An 18,892-nucleotide genomic window follows, 5' to 3' on the forward strand; every position below is an offset into this window, starting at 1 on the left:
ATACATCCTTTTGTGTCTGCAAATGCTGCGTTTTTCTTTTGAGCAGTTGATCATGGTAATCTGCCTGTAAAGAATAGGGACCAGTGCATTTCTTTCTGTTCCCCCCATCTCCAGAGACTCTCAGCCAGGGCCAGAAGACTTCTGTTTTTGTCTGTGTGCCAGATATATGGTTGATGTGTAGGCGACTTCAGTAACCTAGGCACACCTGTGATACTGCCAGTGGACTTGCTCCCTTTTTGGGGCTGAAAGATTTATTCATTTTTGGCAAGGGGTTAATCACAACATCCAAGAAGATGGAGGCTATTTGGGTCTATCAGTTCAGGCTGATAGTCATCGGGGACTCCACGGTGGGAAAGTCGTGCCTAATCCGTCGTTTCACCGAGGGACGCTTTGCCCAAGTGTCCGACCCCACAGTCGGTGTGGATTTCTTCTCGAGGTTGGTGGAGATCGAGCCAGGAAAACGGATTAAGTTGCAGATTTGGGACACAGCTGGTCAGGAGAGATTCAGGTAAGTCTAAACCTCTAGTATGTCTGAAGAAAACCTTATAGGGAGTTATATTTAACTGAATTAGTTGATAATCTTGTGTTCTAAAGGACAAAAACCATTGCACGTGGAAACATGCCAGTGTTGTGCCTCCTTTCGTTTTATGATTTGAAACTACTGGGAGCAGACATTTTGTGCAGAAGGCCCTTTGTGTGAAATCATGAGTTTCCACTCCCATGATGCCACAAATGGAGGTTAGTCTCTGCAGATAAACATTTCCATTCACTCTGTCACTGAAATTGCCTCTAGGAAATATCAAACTGTGTGTGTGTAATATTGGCAGCTTATCAGAATCCTCTGCAAAGATTTACATGTCACCAGCACCCTGCAAGTATTGACGCATTTTCAACCCCTCTAAAGAATATTGATATTTTACCAGCATCGCTTGCTAGTATTGACATATTGCCAGGATCCCCATTCTGAGTAAAAGCAAATTGTTGCGGAAGCTGGAATCTGAATCAAAAACAAAAAATGCTGGAAAATCTCAGCAGGTCTGACAGCATCTGTGGAGAGAGAACAGAGCCAACGTTTCGAGTCTGGATGACCCTTTGTCAGAGCTCCCCATTTTGAGTTATATTTTGAAAGACACTGTCAGCCTTCCAAAATAAATTGGTGTTTTTGTGGAGGATAACTTTTTATTAGTATGCAGGAGCAGAAACAATGTAAGTTAACAAATACACAATGCAAAGAATATTAAATTCCCATATCTTTGTGCTTGTGGTATGTCCAGCCCCAGAGAGACAAAAATCTGACCACCTTGTAGACCCCATAGGATGCAGTACCCCATTTTAAAAACCTATCCATGAAAGCTTTGGTTTAGATATCATGTGTTGTATTCTTCCTGCTGAGGCACTATGAATGGTGAGTTGTATCTACAGCCTTCTGCCCATAATTTCCATCCACAGTTCCACGCAAGGGAGAATGCAACGCAAAATGCCCACTGCAGGCTGCCTCTAAATATAGAGCCTGGTGACTGAGAAGCTTTAGTAAATCTACACACACAAAATGCTGTGTTGATTAATACCTTTTAAAGGGATGTTTGGTGTTAAGCAACATTGAGGGCTCTGTGGCTAAGTAGAAATACAGATAATTAAATAGCACGTGGAATTCAATGGTGGTTTCTAAATATCTGGGACAATGAAATGAACTATTTAGGATGAATATTATGGTTAAAGATAAGGTTAGACAGTTGTTTTAGCTTTTTGTGCCCCCAACCCTTGGGGGGGGGGCGGGGGGGGGGCGGGGGGGGGGGGGGGTTGGGGGCACAGTCCCCTCTATGTAAATATATACGTTCTTTCCATTTTGGGAAAACTGCAAGACAAACTGAATCATCTGAAATGTTTCAACCAGCAATGGTTCCCAACCAGCAGGGAATGGTGCAGCTCACTCAGGAGACAGTATAACTGGCTGAATATACCTTTTTAAAATCCTGTGTAAACCTTCCAGGGAAGTCCTGAAGCACACTCTCTCTGGACAAAGGTGGAGCTAGCAGGGGAAGCAGGTTATCACAGGGAAACCTGCATGGGGGAGAAAGAAGAACTGGGGGTTGAGAATAAAAAGCATGAAAACTAAAATACAAGAAAGAAATAAGCTATAAAAGCTCAGGCACTAACAGAATATAAAAAATGTGCCAGAATGTTCACTGGTGTATTATCAGACAAACAATTGACACTAAGCCACATAGGATGGGCCAGGAAAAGCAGAGTTAAAGAGGTAGGTTTTAAGGAACATCTTAAAACAGAGGACAGATACATGAGTTTGAGACCCATGTCTGGAAAGAAAGCTTGGAGGTGGGAATGTGATAATCCAAAGCACAATTTACACATATTCCCCTCCCGCTAAAGCCACCTCCACAGGGCAATGAGCTCCTGCCCAAAAGGTCTGGCCTATCGAATACAATATGGGGAAATTCACTTTGGTTGGAAGAATTGGGTGTCTGTGCGGAGTTTGTACATTCTCCCCGTGTCTGCATGGGTTTCCTCCAGGTGCTTCAGTTTCCTCCCACAGTCTGAAAGACATGCTGGTGAGGTGCATTGGCCATGTTAAATTCTCCCTCCGTGCCCCAGAACAAGTGTAGGAATGTGGTGACTAGGGAATTTTCACAGTAACTTCATTGCAGTGTTAATGTAAGCCTACTTGTGACACTAATAAATAAATAGAATAGAATAGAAACCCTACAGTGCAGAAGGAGGCCATTCGGCCCATCGAGTCTGCACCGACCACAATCCCACCCAGGCCCTACCCCCACATATTTTACCCGCTAATCCCTCTAACCTACGCATCCCAGGACTCTAAGGGACAATTTTTAACCTGGCCAATCAACCTAACCCGCACATCTTTGGACTTAAACTTGAACTTGAAAGAATATTTTTTAAATAGTGAGAAACTATTAAATGTTGATCTTTGGAGAGATTTGGGCATCTTTGTACATGAAACACTAAAGGTTAGTATGCAGGTATATCAAGCAGTTAGGAACGCAAATGGTGATTGGCCTTCATTGTAAGGGGTTGGATGACATGAGTCAGGAAGTCTTACTGCAATTGGACATTGTTTTGGTGAGACCATACCTGGAGTGCTCTTTTGATATCTGTCTCTCGGGAAAGATATACTTAACCATTGAGGTGGGTCCAACAAAGGGTCAGTAGGTTGATGCTGAGGATTAGGATGTCCTATACAGAGAGATGAAGTAATTGGTGCCTTTATTCTCTGGTTAAAAGAATGAGAGGTGATCGTATTGAAACATGTTCTGAGAGAACCTGATGGGTCAGTATCAATCTAGGGGGCATAAACTCAGGTTAAGGGGTCAGCTATTTAGGATTGAGATTAGGAAAAGTTTCTTTGGTAAGAGGTTCATGAATCTTTGGAATTCTCCATCCCAGAGAGCTGTGGATGTTCAATCATTGAATATATTCGGGACTATGATCAATAGATGTTTGAACTCTAAAGGAATCAAGGAATTTGGGGATAGGGCAGGAAAGTGGAGTTGAGGTTAGGTGGATTAACCATGATAAATGCGCAGGGATAGGGCAGGGCGGTGGGCCTGGGTAAAATGCTTTTTTGGTGAGTCGGTGCAGACTCATTGGGCCGAATAGCCTCCTTCTGCACTGGGAATTCCATATGCAGATCCAGTTGGTGGAAGAGTGGAGAAGCGCTTCAGGTGATCTTGCAGTTTGTTGTCTCTCATGAACTTGTCATCTTCACCTAAATTATGGCACATGTTCAGAAATGGAATTTCCATGTTCAGCACTCTATTCAAGTGGCAGCAGCAACTGATGATAATGGAAGAAAAATAATATCTGGAAAAACCCCAACAATGCAAACCCAACTGACAATTGTATAAGGTGCAGCAAGATATACTCAAGAACAGAAAACAAGGACATATACTTATAACCGAAGTTGTCAATTTATATAGGCCTTACCTGGAGCCCCAATGTTTAGTGTAGGCCCTGATTTAAATATTGAATGAATTCCAATGATGCCCACACATGCTGGTCTTGTATTCCAATTTGTGCTGCATTTTGCCATTGTTGGAGTGCGTGAAAAAAGGTGCTACAAATGCTAGGGCCAGGGTGCACATCATTATACTCATTAAGGACAACTGTAGGATTATAATTTATATCACATTGCTGCTGGGACAATACTCGTCAAACATTGTTGATGAGGCCCAAAAAGTCTGGCCTATCGAGTACAATATGGGAAATTTACTTTGGCAGGAAGAATAGAATATGTTTGTTTTAAAGTATGACTGTACTTCAGTAAGTAAACAAATAATTGGGGAGGAGGTGAGAATAATGAAAATAATGTATAGCATTGGTACGAGACTGTCCCATTCCCTCATTTACATCCAGTACCACAATATTTCGGGGTCTCCCCTCATAGCGATTCACAGATGATATGCTTGCTGTGCTTTCTCCAATTACCAACTGATGAAGCTCACTAAATGTAGCATTTTCCTCTCAGTTGGTCAAAATGCAACATGTTGGAAAGAGAAATTTTAAAATAGATGTGTGCCAGCTAGATACACAGCCCAGTTTCTATCTTATGTAAGGTGCTGAACATGTAGTGTAGAAGCAATTTCTGCTTGCTATTTGCAGCCTGATGTATTTAATGAACCATAGGGAAAATTCATTGGTTTGGCAGCAATATAAAGTACACCGCAAAAAAAATCATGGGTATATCTATACACTTGGGAATTAGCTGAACTGTTATCAGAGTGCTGGTCATTGTTCTCGATTGCTGTACCAAACAGTTCTGTGAACATGAACTTTGAGGCAATGTTGTTAAGCCTAATGCCACCCAACTTGACAGTGTATTGAAACCTGTAACTTTCTAGTGCAGCTGCCTCTCTGATGTGTGCACACGTGAAATATCATTGATCCTTTCTGCTCTTGTGGAGCCCTTCATGAGAAAGGACCACAATTTGTCCATAACCACTGAAGAGTCCCAGAATCGCATCCTGAAATTGTGCCTCATTCCATCGATTTCTCTCCTTCAGTAACAGTGCAGCTTTAAGGTGACTAGCAGCCTCTTAATAGCTGTGGATGTCAATAATTTGTTCTCTTGAGCTTGGTGCATGCCATGCAATTGAGCACCTACAGATCTGCAATAACATACAAAAATATTGACCTTGAATTATAGTGCAAGGTCAGCTGTCTGGATGACACTAATGCCGAAGCAGCAGTGGCACTGTGCTGATATCTCGACACCACAACCGTGTTACCGAGCCTGTGGCCAGAGATTCTATAGTGGGTAGCAGATGTACTTATTGTTGGGGAAAATGCAGAATTGAGTAGGCCCTGTGAAAATTTCCTGCAAGGTGTTCTGTGGGTCCCCTGCATTGTGTGTGCTGGAGTGCTTGGATTCACTTTGTGCCTCAGCCTCATTAAGGAACTATGTTGTCACCTAAGCACAATTCCGTGAGATTTGTTCCAAGTTTATTTTGTGCATCCACTTGGAACAAAGGCAATACTGGGTGAAAGAAATCTTAAAATGACACAGAGTTTGCATATTTTTTGCAAAGCCTGATGTCTTTTTTTTAATCAGGTTTTTATTAGACAGTTTTTCCATATTTTTGATATTTTAATCATTTTTCAGAAAAATATTTGAAGGCAACTTTACTCATTGTTTAAGGTAAAATTCCTCAGAAACAAAATTTAATGTTTGAGGTAGAAAAAGGCAAGCTAGTGAGATCAGCAAGTAGCGGGCCACGTTTTGAAACCTTGACACAGCCACCTTCCAATGACCAAGGACAGCTCCTTCGCTTGTTGTGGGTCTTCTGAGAGCCAGTTTGCAGCAAGGCGACTTCAACCAACTTGCAACATGAATGGTAGGCACATTCACTGTTAGCCCATTCTACCTTGGTCTCAGATAACATAATGAGATCAATGAATGTGCATCTTCTCTTGCATTTGTTCGTTTGCCCTGCAGGCATTGCAACATAACAGCAGCCCTATTCACTTCAGCCTGCAGAGAATGCACTGCCATCTCGTGTAGAGAGTGCTTTGGATTGCCAAAAGGGGTAACCCCTTCATCTACCACTTCATGCAGTAATAGCTGGGAGCTGCATCATATGCCCACAGACTCAATGTTATGGGGAGACAATGGCCTAGTGGCATTATCACTAAACTATTAATCCACAAACTCAGCTAATGTTCTGGGGACCCGGGTTCAAATCCCACCACGGCAGATGGTGGAATTTGAATTCAATAAAAAAATGTTGAATTAAGAATCTACTGGTGACCATGAAACCATTGTCGCAAAAACCCATCTGGTTCACTAATGTCCCTTAGGGAAGGAAATCTGCTGTCCTTACCCGGTCTGGCCTACATGTGATTTTAGAGCCACAGTAATGTGGTTGACTCTCAATTGCCCTTGGGCAACTAGGGATGGGCAATAAATGCTGGCCAGCCAGCAACACCCATGTCCCATGAATGAATTTTTAAAAAATAGCTCTGGATTGAATTTTCCTTCACTTTCATCTGCCACTTCTTTCCCCCAGTGGAGTCTTTGGATAGACTGATATATTTTTAAAAATATTTTCAGCCTTACTGAAGTCTGGAAGCATATTTGCCTTCCCTATGCAGCTCAGTATAGTTTAATGATTGCACCTTAATACATTTTTCCATCAGTCCAAAGTGATGCAGCTTCCACCCATCCATCCTGCAATTGCTGCTATGCCAGTAGTGCATGTGAATTATATTTTGATGATTTAAATGATCTTGTAAATTCAGGTGAGGTCAGGTGGCTATGAGCTTGTGTGCAAATAGAAGGATCAATTTGACAATGGAATTCTCAATTAACCCCACAGATCTTAGTAAGCCAGATAATACCAAGCATGCATTTTGCTTTATTCTTATTAAGTATCTCTGAACTGCTAATATTTATTTCTAAAACTGACAGGAATGTAGCATTTTTAACATTAAAATGCAATATTTACTGAAAAGAGTAGAAGCTAAGGTTGGTGGTGGGTAGATGTTTTTCACGTGGAGATGGTTTATAGTGGCATTCTCCAAGGATCAGTTTTGGCTCCATTGCTCTTTGTAGTTTTTGTAAACGACCTAGATTCAGATATAGGTAGCAGCATTACAAAATTTACAGACGATGAACTTAAAGTTTATTTATTAGTCACAAGTAAGGCTCACATTAACACTGCAATGAAGTTACTGTGAAATTCCCCTAGTTGCCACAGTCCGGCGCCTGTTCGGGCCAATGCAGTTAACCAACACGTCTCTCAGAATGTGGGAGGAAACCGGAACACCCGGAGGAAACCCACGCAGACACGGGAAGAATGTGCAAACTCCACACAGACAGTGATCCAAGCTGAGAATTAAACCTGGGACTCTGGTGCTGTAAGGCAGCAGTGCTAACCACTGTGCTACTGTGAACTTGTAGATCACCGGTGAGGATAGGTGTCAGCTGGCAAAAAAGGGGGAAGGACGGCAGATGGAGTCTTATGCAGAGAAATGTGAAGCAAAGTACTTTGGACAGACTACTATGGAACTCGTATGGAACAGCAGTATATTATAAATGGCATAATTTTGTAGTGTGTTGATGAACAGTGAGACCTTAGTGTCCATCTATGAAAATCCTTAAATTAGACCAGAAGATCCCATTGCTGGCCATTGATGGACTGCCTCCTGCTGCCAGGGGTGGGTGGGGAGAAACATAGTCAGGGGCAGAGAATCCCATCCACCCTATGATTCCATGAAGTAACGTTTGAACACCTTCCTGTGAATGAATGCTCCAGCATGCTGCATGGAGAGGAGCAGGACATGGATGAAGTACACACAGTCTTACATTTACTGTCTAGATCCCAGGGGTAGAGGATGTTTTCAGCAGGTGAAATGGGTTCAATAAGGTCATATGAAATCTGTAGATGGAACAGGCTTGCTATGCCTTCTCCCATACAGTATTGACTTAGTTGGTAGCATCCTCTTGCTTTTGAACCACAAAGTTCTGGTTTCTAGTCTCATCCAGGACTTGAGCATATGTTCCAATGGAGTACTAAGGGAGAGTTGCACTGTTGGAGAGGCTACCCTTAGCTATAAGACCCCTTCAATGTTGATTGAAGGAGAGACGAGTATTTGCCAGTTGTCTGGCTAAGATACTGTATTTAATCAAAGTTACCAAAAACAGATTAACTAGCCATAACAGTTGCCACTACACTACAAAGTAATTCATTGTGTGAAGTGCTTTGGAATGTGTTGACATTGTTACATTTCAGACTGATTCTGGATACAATTTCATTGCACTCAAAGAGAAAAATCTGCTTCCAAAGCTGAACCCTTTCATCTCACATCAGAACCAGTTCATTGATTATATTAGAATATTTGGTCAAATTTATTTGTAAATAAAATAGGGCATTGAATTAAATAGGAATGAAGGCCAAGCACTGTAAAATATTAAATAGAATTGGAATCAGTCCACAATGTAATGGTGTAACCTTTTACAATAAGCTGCATATTCAATAGTAAATGTCATGAAACAATTCTTCATGGAGTCCTGTTGGCTAATGGCATATTTCATTGGTAAGGTGAATTGAGAAATAGAAACCAACAAGGGTGTCAATTTATCAATATATATTTTATCTAGCTACCTAGCTAAGTGTGGGTTGATCAACTTTGGATCTAAGAAGAAAAAATCTGAGTGTTTGTTAATGGTGAAAGACTAGAAACAAAAGTACAAGAGCAAGGGGATTATGTTGAACTTGTATAAGATACGGGTTTGGCCTCAGCTGGAGTATTATGTCCAATTTGGGGTGCAGCGTTTTAGGAAAGATATGAAGGCAGTCCGAGAGAATACGTCCATAAGAATGGTTCCAGGGATGAAGAATTTCAGTTGTAAAGGTAGATTGGAGAAGTTGGGACTGTTTTACTAGAAGAAATGAAGGCTGAGAGGAGATTTGATGGAGGTAAACAACATCATGAGCGTTTTGGACAGAGTAACTCGGGAGAAACTGTTCCCACTTGTGGAAGTATTGAGAATGAGAGGGCACGGATTTAAGGTTATTTGCAAAAGAAGCAAAAGTGACCTGAGGAAAAGCTCTTTCACACAAAGGGTGAAATTTACCATATTTTGGCAAGGTGTGAACTTGGATGGGAAAAGCAGAGTGTAGTCCACCAGATGGCTATTCCCGGCACATTTCAAACAGTTGGCTGAAAAATAACCAGGAGGTAGGTCCCACAATATCACAATGATGGGGCAGGCTCATCCTGTTAGAAACAGTGGCTCTCAAACATTCAGGGCACCCTTTCTGATCAAAACAATTAATATAAAAAAGCAGCCCCACCCCGAAACCCCCCGTGGACCTCTCCAATGAAGGCGCATTGACATTGCCCTTGGGCACTGCCAGGGGTACTGCATGGGCAGGACCCTCTCTCTCCCCATCACCCCCTCTCGGGGCTGTACTTACTTGTGCACTCCTGGTGGGGAACGTTCTCCAGGACCCAGTTTTATAAAACCTGTTGTAAACCCAGTGACATGATATCACATCAGCTGCAGCGGGGGTTAGGAAATACCTACGTGGGGGGAATGATACACTGGCGAGGTCCACTAAGTGTATGTTAATATTCTGGACGTTTTATGGCAGGAACTCCATCACATCATTTGCGGGTTGGGGACAGTAGAGTGGAGAAATCCTGCCCACATGGAAGCCATTTTGGGACTCCCCCTCGATTCTCTGCCCCGCTGCCATTCCCACCCACCGAAAACAGGGGTGGAAAATCCCCCCCCCCCCCTCAATTGAGTGGTTAAGGTTTGGAGTACACTGCTCGAGGGTATGGTGGAGGTAGATTCAATCGAGGTATTCAAGAGGGAATGAGACTATTATTTGAAAATGAACAATGTGCAGGGTTATGGGGAGAGGTGGGAAAATGGTCCTAAGTAAACTGCTTATTTGAAGAAGTGGCGCAGACACGATGGGCTGAATGGTCTCCTTCTGCACTGTAAAAGTTACGGTGGGCGGCACGGTAGCACAGTGGTTAGCACTGCTGCTTCACAGCTCCAGGGACCTGGATTCGATTCCCGGCTTGGGTCACTGTCTGTGTGGAGTTTGCACATTCTCCTCGTGTCTGCGTGGGTTTCCTCCGGGTGCTCCGGTTTCCTCCCACAGTCCAAAGATGTGCGGGTTAGGTTGATTGGCCATGCTAAAAATTGCCCTTAATGTCCTGAGATGTGTAGGTTAGAGGGATTAGTGGGTAAATATGTAGGGATATGGGGGTAGGGCCTGGGTGGGATTGTGGTCGGTGCAGACTCGATGGGCCGAATGGCCTCTTTCTGTACTGTAGGGATTCTATGATTCTATGAAAAGTTCAATGATTTTCCATGTGCACAAGTCACTAAAATCTAGTGCATAGGTACAAAAAGTAATCAAAATATCTAATGGAATATTGGTCTTTATCTCATGGAGGTTGGAATATCAGAGTGAAGAAGTGATGTACACAGCCTTAGTCAGACCCTGTCTGGAATAAAGCATTCAGTTTTGGGTATTGAACCTTAGCAAAGATATTTTAACCTTGGAAAGAGCATAGTGCAGGTTCACCAGAATGATACCAAGGCTTAAAGTGTTAAAATATGAGGAGAGCTTTCATAAACCTGGCTTCCATTTCTTTGAGCTTAGTATGTTGAAGAATAATCTAATAAATATCATTAAAATTGTAAAGAAATTTATTAGGATAGATCAAAGAAATTATTTCCCCTGATTGGGAATCCAAAACAAAAGGGCATAATCTTAAAATTAGAGCTGTGCCGATTTGGAGTTAAATCATGAAGCACTTTGAGGTAAGGAAGCATGTTAAGGGATATGGAATAAAGGCAGGTATACTGAGATATATATTAGCCATGATCTAACCAAAGGTAGAACAGGTTTGAGGGGCTAAATGGCCTATTTCTTTCACTCCGTCTATGCTTCTAGATGATTCTGTCAAAGAAAGAATGTTGTTTCACCCTATGACAGCGCTGCCAATCCCAAATTTCACAGTGGCTATTTCTAATTGCCCTTGAACGGAGTGGCTTCATCCCAGAGGGCAGTTAAGAGTCAGCCACGTTGCTATGTGCCTCATGGGTGTTCAATATGGCACCAGAGCGAGGTGATCTCTTGCGAGCTGTCCCCGGCGTACCCTCAAATTCTCTCTTTTACTCTTGTTCTATGCTCTTAAAACTGAACTCTAACTCTCCTTTCCTTCTCCCCTATGAACGGTATGTTTTGTATGTATAGCGTGCAAGAAACAATACTTTTCGCTGTATCCCAATACATGTGACAATAATAAATCAAATCAAAAGACCAAGTAAGGATGGCAGATTTTCTGAGTGAAATTGTTTAAATAACAATTAATGATAATTTCATGGCTACTGTTATTAGCTTTTGATTCCAAATCATTAGGTACTGAATTTAAATCCCAGTTGCTATGGAAACCAGGTCCCCAGATCATTAGCCTAGGTTTCTCGATTGCTAGTCCTGTGACATTACCACTCTGCCACCTTCTCCCCACTATAGGTTAAGAATTATGGAGCACAAAACTATCTGTTTCTAGACAGTGCTTCCCAATCACTCCGATTTCTCAAACCACATGAATTCATATTTCAAACAAATCCTAACATCCAACAAAATATTTTAACTTAATTGATTTGCAGCACAAAGTGTCTCCGTACTAGTTCCAGTCTGTTAGGATGAGCCAACTGTCTTGAAATCAGAAAGAATAAAGAAGTTTGTTCATTAAAGAAGAAATAGCAGGCCATCTGGATAAGAATGGTTCGATTAAGCAGACGCAGCATGGATTCATGAGGGGAAAGCCGTGCTTGACGAACTTGTTGGATTTTTATGAAGATGTGACTAGTGCGGTTGACGGAGGGGAACCGGTGGATGCGGTGTTTTTGGATTTCCAAAAGGCGTTTGATAAGGTGCCTCACAAAAGGTTGCTGAAGAAGATTGGGGGTCACGGAGTTGGGGGTAGGGTGTTAGCGTGGATTGGGGATTGGCTATCCGACAGGAAGCAGAGAGTCAGAAGAAATGGGTGCTTTTCTGGTTGGCAGATGGTAACTAGTGGCGTGCCGCAGGGATCGGTACTGGGGCCTCAACTATTTACCATTTATATAGACGATCTGGAGGAGGGGACTGAGTGTCGGGTAACAAAGTTTGCAGACGACACAAAGATAAGTGGAAAAGTGAATCGTGTGGCGGGCGTAGAAGGTCTGCAGAGAGATTTGGACAGGCTGAGTAAGTGGGCGAGGATCTGGCAGATGGAGTATAATGTTAACAAATGCGAGGTTATTCACTTTGGAAGAAATAATAGCAAATTGGATTATTATCTAAATGGAAAGAAATTACAACATGCTGCTGTGCAGAGGGACCTGGGGGTCCTTGCGCATGAGACGCAAAAACCCAGTCTGCAGGTGCAACAGGTGATCAAGAAGGCAAATGGGATGTTGGCCTATGTCGCAAGGGGGATAGAATATAAAAGCAGAGATGTCTTGCTGCATCTGTACAGGGCATTGGTGAGGCCGCAGCTGGAATACTGTGTGCAGTATTGGTCCCCTTATTTGCAGAAGGATATATTGGCCTTGGAGGGAGTGCAGAGAAGGTTCACCAGGTTGATACCAGAGATGAGGGGTGTTGATTATGAGGAGAGACTGAGCAGATTGGGTTTGTATTCGTTGGAATTTAGAAGGCTGAGGGGGATCTTATAGAGACCTATAAGATAATGAAGGGGCTGGATAGGGTAGAGGTGGAGAAATTCTTTCCACTTCGAAAGGAAACTAGAACTAGAGGGCACAGCCTCAAAATAAAGGGGAGTCAGTTTAGGACAGAGTTGAGGAGGAACTTCTTCTCTCAGAGGGTGGTGAATCTCTGGAATTCTCTGCCCACTGAAGTGGTGGAGGCTACCTCGTTGAATATGTTTAAATCACGGATAGATGGATTCCTGATCGGTAAGGGAATTAGGGGTTATAGGGATCAGGCGGGTAAGTGGAACTGATCCACTTCAGATCAGCCATGATCTTATTGAATGGCGGGGCAGGCTCGAGGGGCTAGATGGCCTACTCCTGCTCCTATTTCTTATGTTGTTATGTTCTTATGTTCCGTTTTGCATCTTTAAAATGATTTTTTTCAAACTTCAGTGAAGGTCTGGAACAATGGCAATTACCTTGTTGCAGTTGTGCATTTGTGAGATTCACTGCTTCAAAGGTGCACCTGCAAGTTTGAAACAATTGCAACCAGCCTGTGTGAAAAAGGATGCAAGGAATACTTTCAATATTATCTTCTGTGCTATGATAATTTATGATAACTTTACCCAATTTATTCTTTAGTAGTTAATCTTCCCATTAGTAACATAGTTGTAAAATGTTTGGGATCTCTGTGATTGTCAAGCCATTTTTCTTTTTTTTAAATCTAATGTTTCTTTAATTATCTATGGTTCCCTTTTGTATGAATCTCAATAACTGTAAATTTTGTCTGCTTGAATCTTTTAAAGTATCTAGTGCTATTCATGCACATTTTATGTTTCTCGTTTTTAAATAAAATATATCCTCTTCCCCCATCTTGTATAATAAGCTTAACAACAAATCCATTGCTCTATTTTTATGTAAGGATTCCTGATATAATTGCACGGTCTCGTCTCAGAGCCCCAAAGTCAGCAGTTTTGAAGTTTTATGCCACTATGTTGTTTGTCTTGATGCCAGTTTTGCTAGTAATATCCAGCCGAACATTACAATGATCAGTAGATTCCTAATCTCTCTCAGCCTCTATTCTAGCAGCTTACCATCAAATGTCGTACGAGGAAAAAGCCCCTCACCACCTCAGTGCATTTGTGTTTTGGCCTCTCCCTTTCGATCTTTGGGATTTGAAACCCCTCAGTGATTAGCACCTCACAATTCCCTTACCAGCCCAAGAGTTTCCCACCCTTTTGTTTACCTTACGTTGGCATTCTTTTTTAGCAATAACAAATTCATTTTTTTATCCTTTTCAGTGCTTTATGACTTTCAAGTTGTTTCAACCTTATCCCTCCTATTGTTATAACCCCATTTTCTGTATTGTTCCTCATCAATGAAGCAACTGCTCCGCCTCTCATTGTAGATTAATCCTAGTATCTCAGTTTCAGCTGTTAGCTAACCTGCACCACCAACCATCTCTTGAGATACCAATAGTATTAATATTCACATAATTTCTAAATCCTATTCCTACATTTGTATGCATTTCAAAACATTTATTTGCCCATTTATTTTCCTGCCATTAAGTTCCTTTATTGTTGTCTGTTTTGTTTATTCTTCCTTCATTGGTCTAATTAAATGTCAGAGTGGCAGGCTTTTATTTGAGAGGGTGACCCATACCCTGACTGCAGCTTGGAAAACTCGTTGCAGCCCTGCTTAAACTGCTTCAGTGAACTGAAAGTTGGTATCGTGCAAGTGTTCCAGGCTCAGGAGACAGGAGCAGGAGGGAATAAAGCTCGGTAATCTACCTCAGTGCAAGTTTGGGACCATTATCACTCAAGGCTGACTCATCAAGGGATATGCTTATGAAGATGAAAGTTAACACCTGTGACAGGAAATATTTCCTTTCACATAAAAAACACAGGCCTTGTTGTTCAACCATTATTTCAGTGTTGAGTGATGTTGAACTCAGTGACATAGGAATCACTTGTTCTCATTTGCCCACAAATATCGGAAAGGTTGTTGTACTTGTAACATTTGTATATTGTTGGACTGTTAGAGAAGTGTATTGCAGACTGGTCCTGTTTTCATTGTTTCAGGGATTTATTTTGTTAGTTTCTTTACTGCTTGAATGCTTCAGGGTATTATCTTAGTTGTCAAACAAAGCTAAATTAAGCTATAATCATTGGTCTTGCAGTATTAGTGCTGTTCAGAGATGACATCTGATGGTGAGAGAAGCATGAGGGGGCGAGTAGGAAGCATTGCCGTTCCTACTGGGCCACAAGATGTAACCCCAACGTTGTATTTGCCTTGCTGCAGCTGATGGGAAATCCGGCAGCTGCAGATGGACCTGCAAAGCAGGTCAACTCCCAGGATTTCATCATCATCGACATTTGAAAATGCCAAATTTGTCTCCTGGATTCCCGCCTCTTGCCTTGAAGAAGAAAAAGCCAGAGACTGGCAGATTGGAGCCAGCTTCCCAACACATTTCAATTTTGTGGTCAATTAATGCCCCACTCACGCCCCTTCAAAATCTCTGATGTGTAATACCAAGGGCTGGATTTTCCATCAGGGCTTGGGGACTTGAAATCAGAACTAGTTCTGGGTCTTGACCCAGCATGGCATGCTTTAGGCACATGCAATGGGAACTTTCTAAAATGCAGCCAATCAAAAGTCAGTGAGTGGACTCCGCATCCAATTAATCATGGATGGTGGGTGGGCTCCTGACACAGGAGGGCCAATAGGAGGCCATCCAGGCACAGTGGTTAGCACTGCTGCCTCACAACTCCAGGGACCTGGGTTCGATTTTGGCCTCGGGTGACTGAGTGGAGTTTGCATGTTCTCCCTGTGTCTGCGTGGGTTTCCTCCGGGTGCTCCGATTTCCTCCCACAGTCCAAAGATCTGCGGTTTAGGTTGATTGGCCATGCTAAATTGCCCCATGGTGTCAGGGGAGATTAGCAAGGTAAATACGTGGGGTTACGGGGAAAGGGCCTGGGTGGGATTGTTGTCGGTGTGGACCCGATGGCCCAAATGGCCTCCTTCTGCCCTGTAGGGATTCTTTGATACTGATTTCAGCAGCCCCACCAGCTGAGGTGGGAGCTGCCTATCTGAAAATGGAGGGGGAGAGATGCTCGGTAAGTTTAAATGCCGCAACTGCCTGCAACCACTCCATGGATGACCAGTGGCGTAATGATAGCCCAGCAGCTGCTATGGGTTTGGCTGGTGCCTCTCACATGATCTATCACCCCCTCCCCGCCCCACTTCCTGTCCTGAGCCCAACACATCTGCCTGGGCATGGGCTGCCCACATTGCCGACTGAAAATTCCAGTTGTCATGGGAACATAATTATCATTAATTGTCCTCAATTAGCTGCCTGCTGGGCAGTGGCAAGCAGCCAGTTCGACCATGGGCTGTGCTCAGTGGAAAAGGTTTCCTGGGTCAGGATTGTAGGCAGTGAACCAGTAAGGAGGCTGGTGGCATGAGTTTGGTCCCCATTTGTCTCTGACCCAGAGCCCTACACTAATTCAGCAGGCTGTCCCATTCATGGCATATGTAAAACCTCTGGATCTGTTTGTGGAAATGGCCTGTGCACTGTTTACAAGAAGATTATCAAGTAGTTACACACTTTAGACTTGGGAAAGAAGGGGGAGATGAGATGAAAAGTTTTGATTTGAAGACAGTGAAGTTGCTGATCGTTTTACTTGTAAGAGCTGCCAGTCAGTCAGGGAGAAATGTCAGTCTTCTCTCGGAAGATCCAGCTACATCAATTCTCTCAGGAGATTGAGTAAGGGAGAAAATTTGTAAATTGCAGGTAGCCTTTTTAGCGATGGTATTTTCTTATTTTTATTTTTCACAAAGGTAGGTAAAATCACTATTTCTATTCTTTCCATCTCTAGAGCCATGCAGTAATTACTATCAAAATAATAAACTGTAAACCAGCGCTAAGGTTTTCAAACTCTCTGCACTAAAATAATAATCATTTTGTGTGTCATGAAACCTGAAGTTTGAGTTATAATCTCTTTTCCACCTATTTCTCCCTATCTTTTAGGTCCATAACTCGTGCGTACTACAGGAATTCAGTGGGAGGACTGCTCTTGTTCGATATAACCAACCGGAGGTCCTTCCAGAATGTGCACGAGTGGTTGGAAGAGGCCAAAGTTCACGTGCAGCCATTCCAGATCGTTTTTGTGCTGGTTGGCCATAAATGTGACCTGGCAACCCAGCGACAAGTGTCAAAGGAGGAGGCGGAAAAGCTTGCAGCTGCTTACCGGATGAAATATATTGAGACGTCTGCAAGAGATTCCATCAACGTTGAACAGGCCTTTACCGATCTGACAAGGGATATTTACGAACTTGTCAGAAGGGGTGACATTGTGATGCAAGAGGGATGGGAAGGAGTGAAGAGTGGCTTTGTTCCAAATGTGGTCCACTCATCAGAGGAAGCTGTCAAATCAGGCAGGAGATGCCTTTGCTAATTTGAGTGGAAACATTTAAACTTGAAGTTTCCTCGCACGTAGAGACTGTACCAAATAAATACTGTCGGCCTTTTTAAGTTTGTATCACAAATGATTCACTATTTCCACAATATGGACATTTGATCTGTCTTTTTGCTGTTAATGGGTCCTGATGTATTAACCTTAATTAGCCAGCAGCTGGTAGTGGAGAGTTTCCACCTCCTGTTTGAACCTTTGAGATGGGGACATTTATTTTTGAAAGTTGCTTTAAAAACACATCTTGGACACTAACTGGGTTTATAGTCATCATTGATTTTGTTTTACTGCAATTGAGGCAGTAGAATAACCTGAACTGCTACTTTAATTCAGTCTGCATGTCCTCATTGCTTGGTACAGTGCAGGTGAGGATCTTCACTGTAACCTGCCCACTCTTCATTCCTGGGTACAGTAAAGTCAATTGCCCAGGACATAATTTAAATTGGGTCCACTAATAAAATACGTACATAAATATAAATAGGTATTTTTCTGCCTAACATCTATTTTTTAAAAATAATTTACCTGACTCAAACCAGGAGACGTCACTCTTGGGGTATTGTTTTATTAAGGTTATTCCCAAGTTTTTCCTGTCTTTCCTGGAAATAACAGCTGCTTGCTGTGACACAATGCAGCTCTCTGACACATTGGCAAAGATACTTAGAATGTTTGAATTAATCCACTAAGTATCACCAATTTATTGGACTGTAGTGTTTGGCCAATGTGCACTCTTCAGCGAGAGCCATTGATGTCAATCAGAACGGGAACCCTGAATGATTTTGTTTTCTTTTTGAAGTCAATGATAACATCCCAAATTCTGTTGACTCAGTGGGGGCCCCAGACTGGGTCCTTCACGATTAATGTGACTCCTGTGACATATTGGCTGGTGCAATCAATGACAGTCTCACTGGGAAAGTTCTTGATAATTTGGTCATATGAGACAGAAAGTATGGGAGGAAAATCAAAACTTAAGCTAAACAATAACATTTACTGAAAATAAATAGTGAACATTTTGAAATTACAGAATTAAGAAGGCCTTCACTAGCCTCCCATGTGTAGTGACTGTACAAACAGATAAAGATATTTGTAAATCAGTAAACCGACTATATGCTGTGTATGATAGATCAGTGCTATTGAATGAATCATTACTTTGCTGAATAAATGGTGAATCCATACAGTCCTTAACCCTGATGAGTGAACAAGAACTCCATTCAAGTACATGAGTGACCCTTAGCTCATAAATAAACAGAAACTCTGTACAGTTGGAATCATTAACTATTGCCTTGCTGAATAAAAGGGGCTCAGTGCAGTAAAAAGATATCATTTTTATCCTGCTGAATATTGAGCAGTTGAGTACAGTTTCATAGTGAGTAGATCTCATCCTGTCAAATAGACAGGAACTTTAGAGTTAAATAGTGAAAATCTCTTACCAAGCCAAGTAAGCAATAACTCCATACAGTCACACAGCAAATAACTTTCACTAGCTATGTAAACAATAACTCCACCCAGCAAGTAACTGCAGAACAAAGATCTCTGTAGTTATGTGAGTTATTCTTACCCTGTTGAATGCGTAATTCCAGATTAATTCCTGACATACTCCTACTTATCAGACTGAAGTGCAGTAATAGCAAAACCATTTGAACCAGATGCTAATTCTTAATCGGTTGAATAAACTGGAAGTGTATGTGAGTTTGCAGCAAGGGCTTTGATCATTAATCTC

At 42.2% G+C, this 18,892-nt stretch overlaps 1 protein-coding gene across 1 annotated transcript; it reads left to right on the plus strand.

Annotated features, from left to right (window-relative positions):
• The first annotated feature begins 293 nt into the window (after positions 1-293).
• On the plus strand, positions 294-18,349 carry LOC144492863 (ras-related protein Rab-39B). The gene is made up of 2 exons (XM_078211396.1): positions 294-508; positions 16,734-18,349. Exons 1-2 carry the CDS (start codon positions 294-296, stop codon positions 17,158-17,160), a joined length of 642 nt encoding a protein of 213 aa, XP_078067522.1. The 3' UTR covers positions 17,161-18,349.
• Positions 18,350-18,892: the final 543 nt, after the last annotated feature.

This window comes from Mustelus asterias, chromosome 4 (assembly GCF_964213995.1).
Source record: "Mustelus asterias chromosome 4, sMusAst1.hap1.1, whole genome shotgun sequence".
In the NCBI taxonomy this organism is placed as follows: Eukaryota; Metazoa; Chordata; class Chondrichthyes; order Carcharhiniformes; family Triakidae; genus Mustelus; species Mustelus asterias.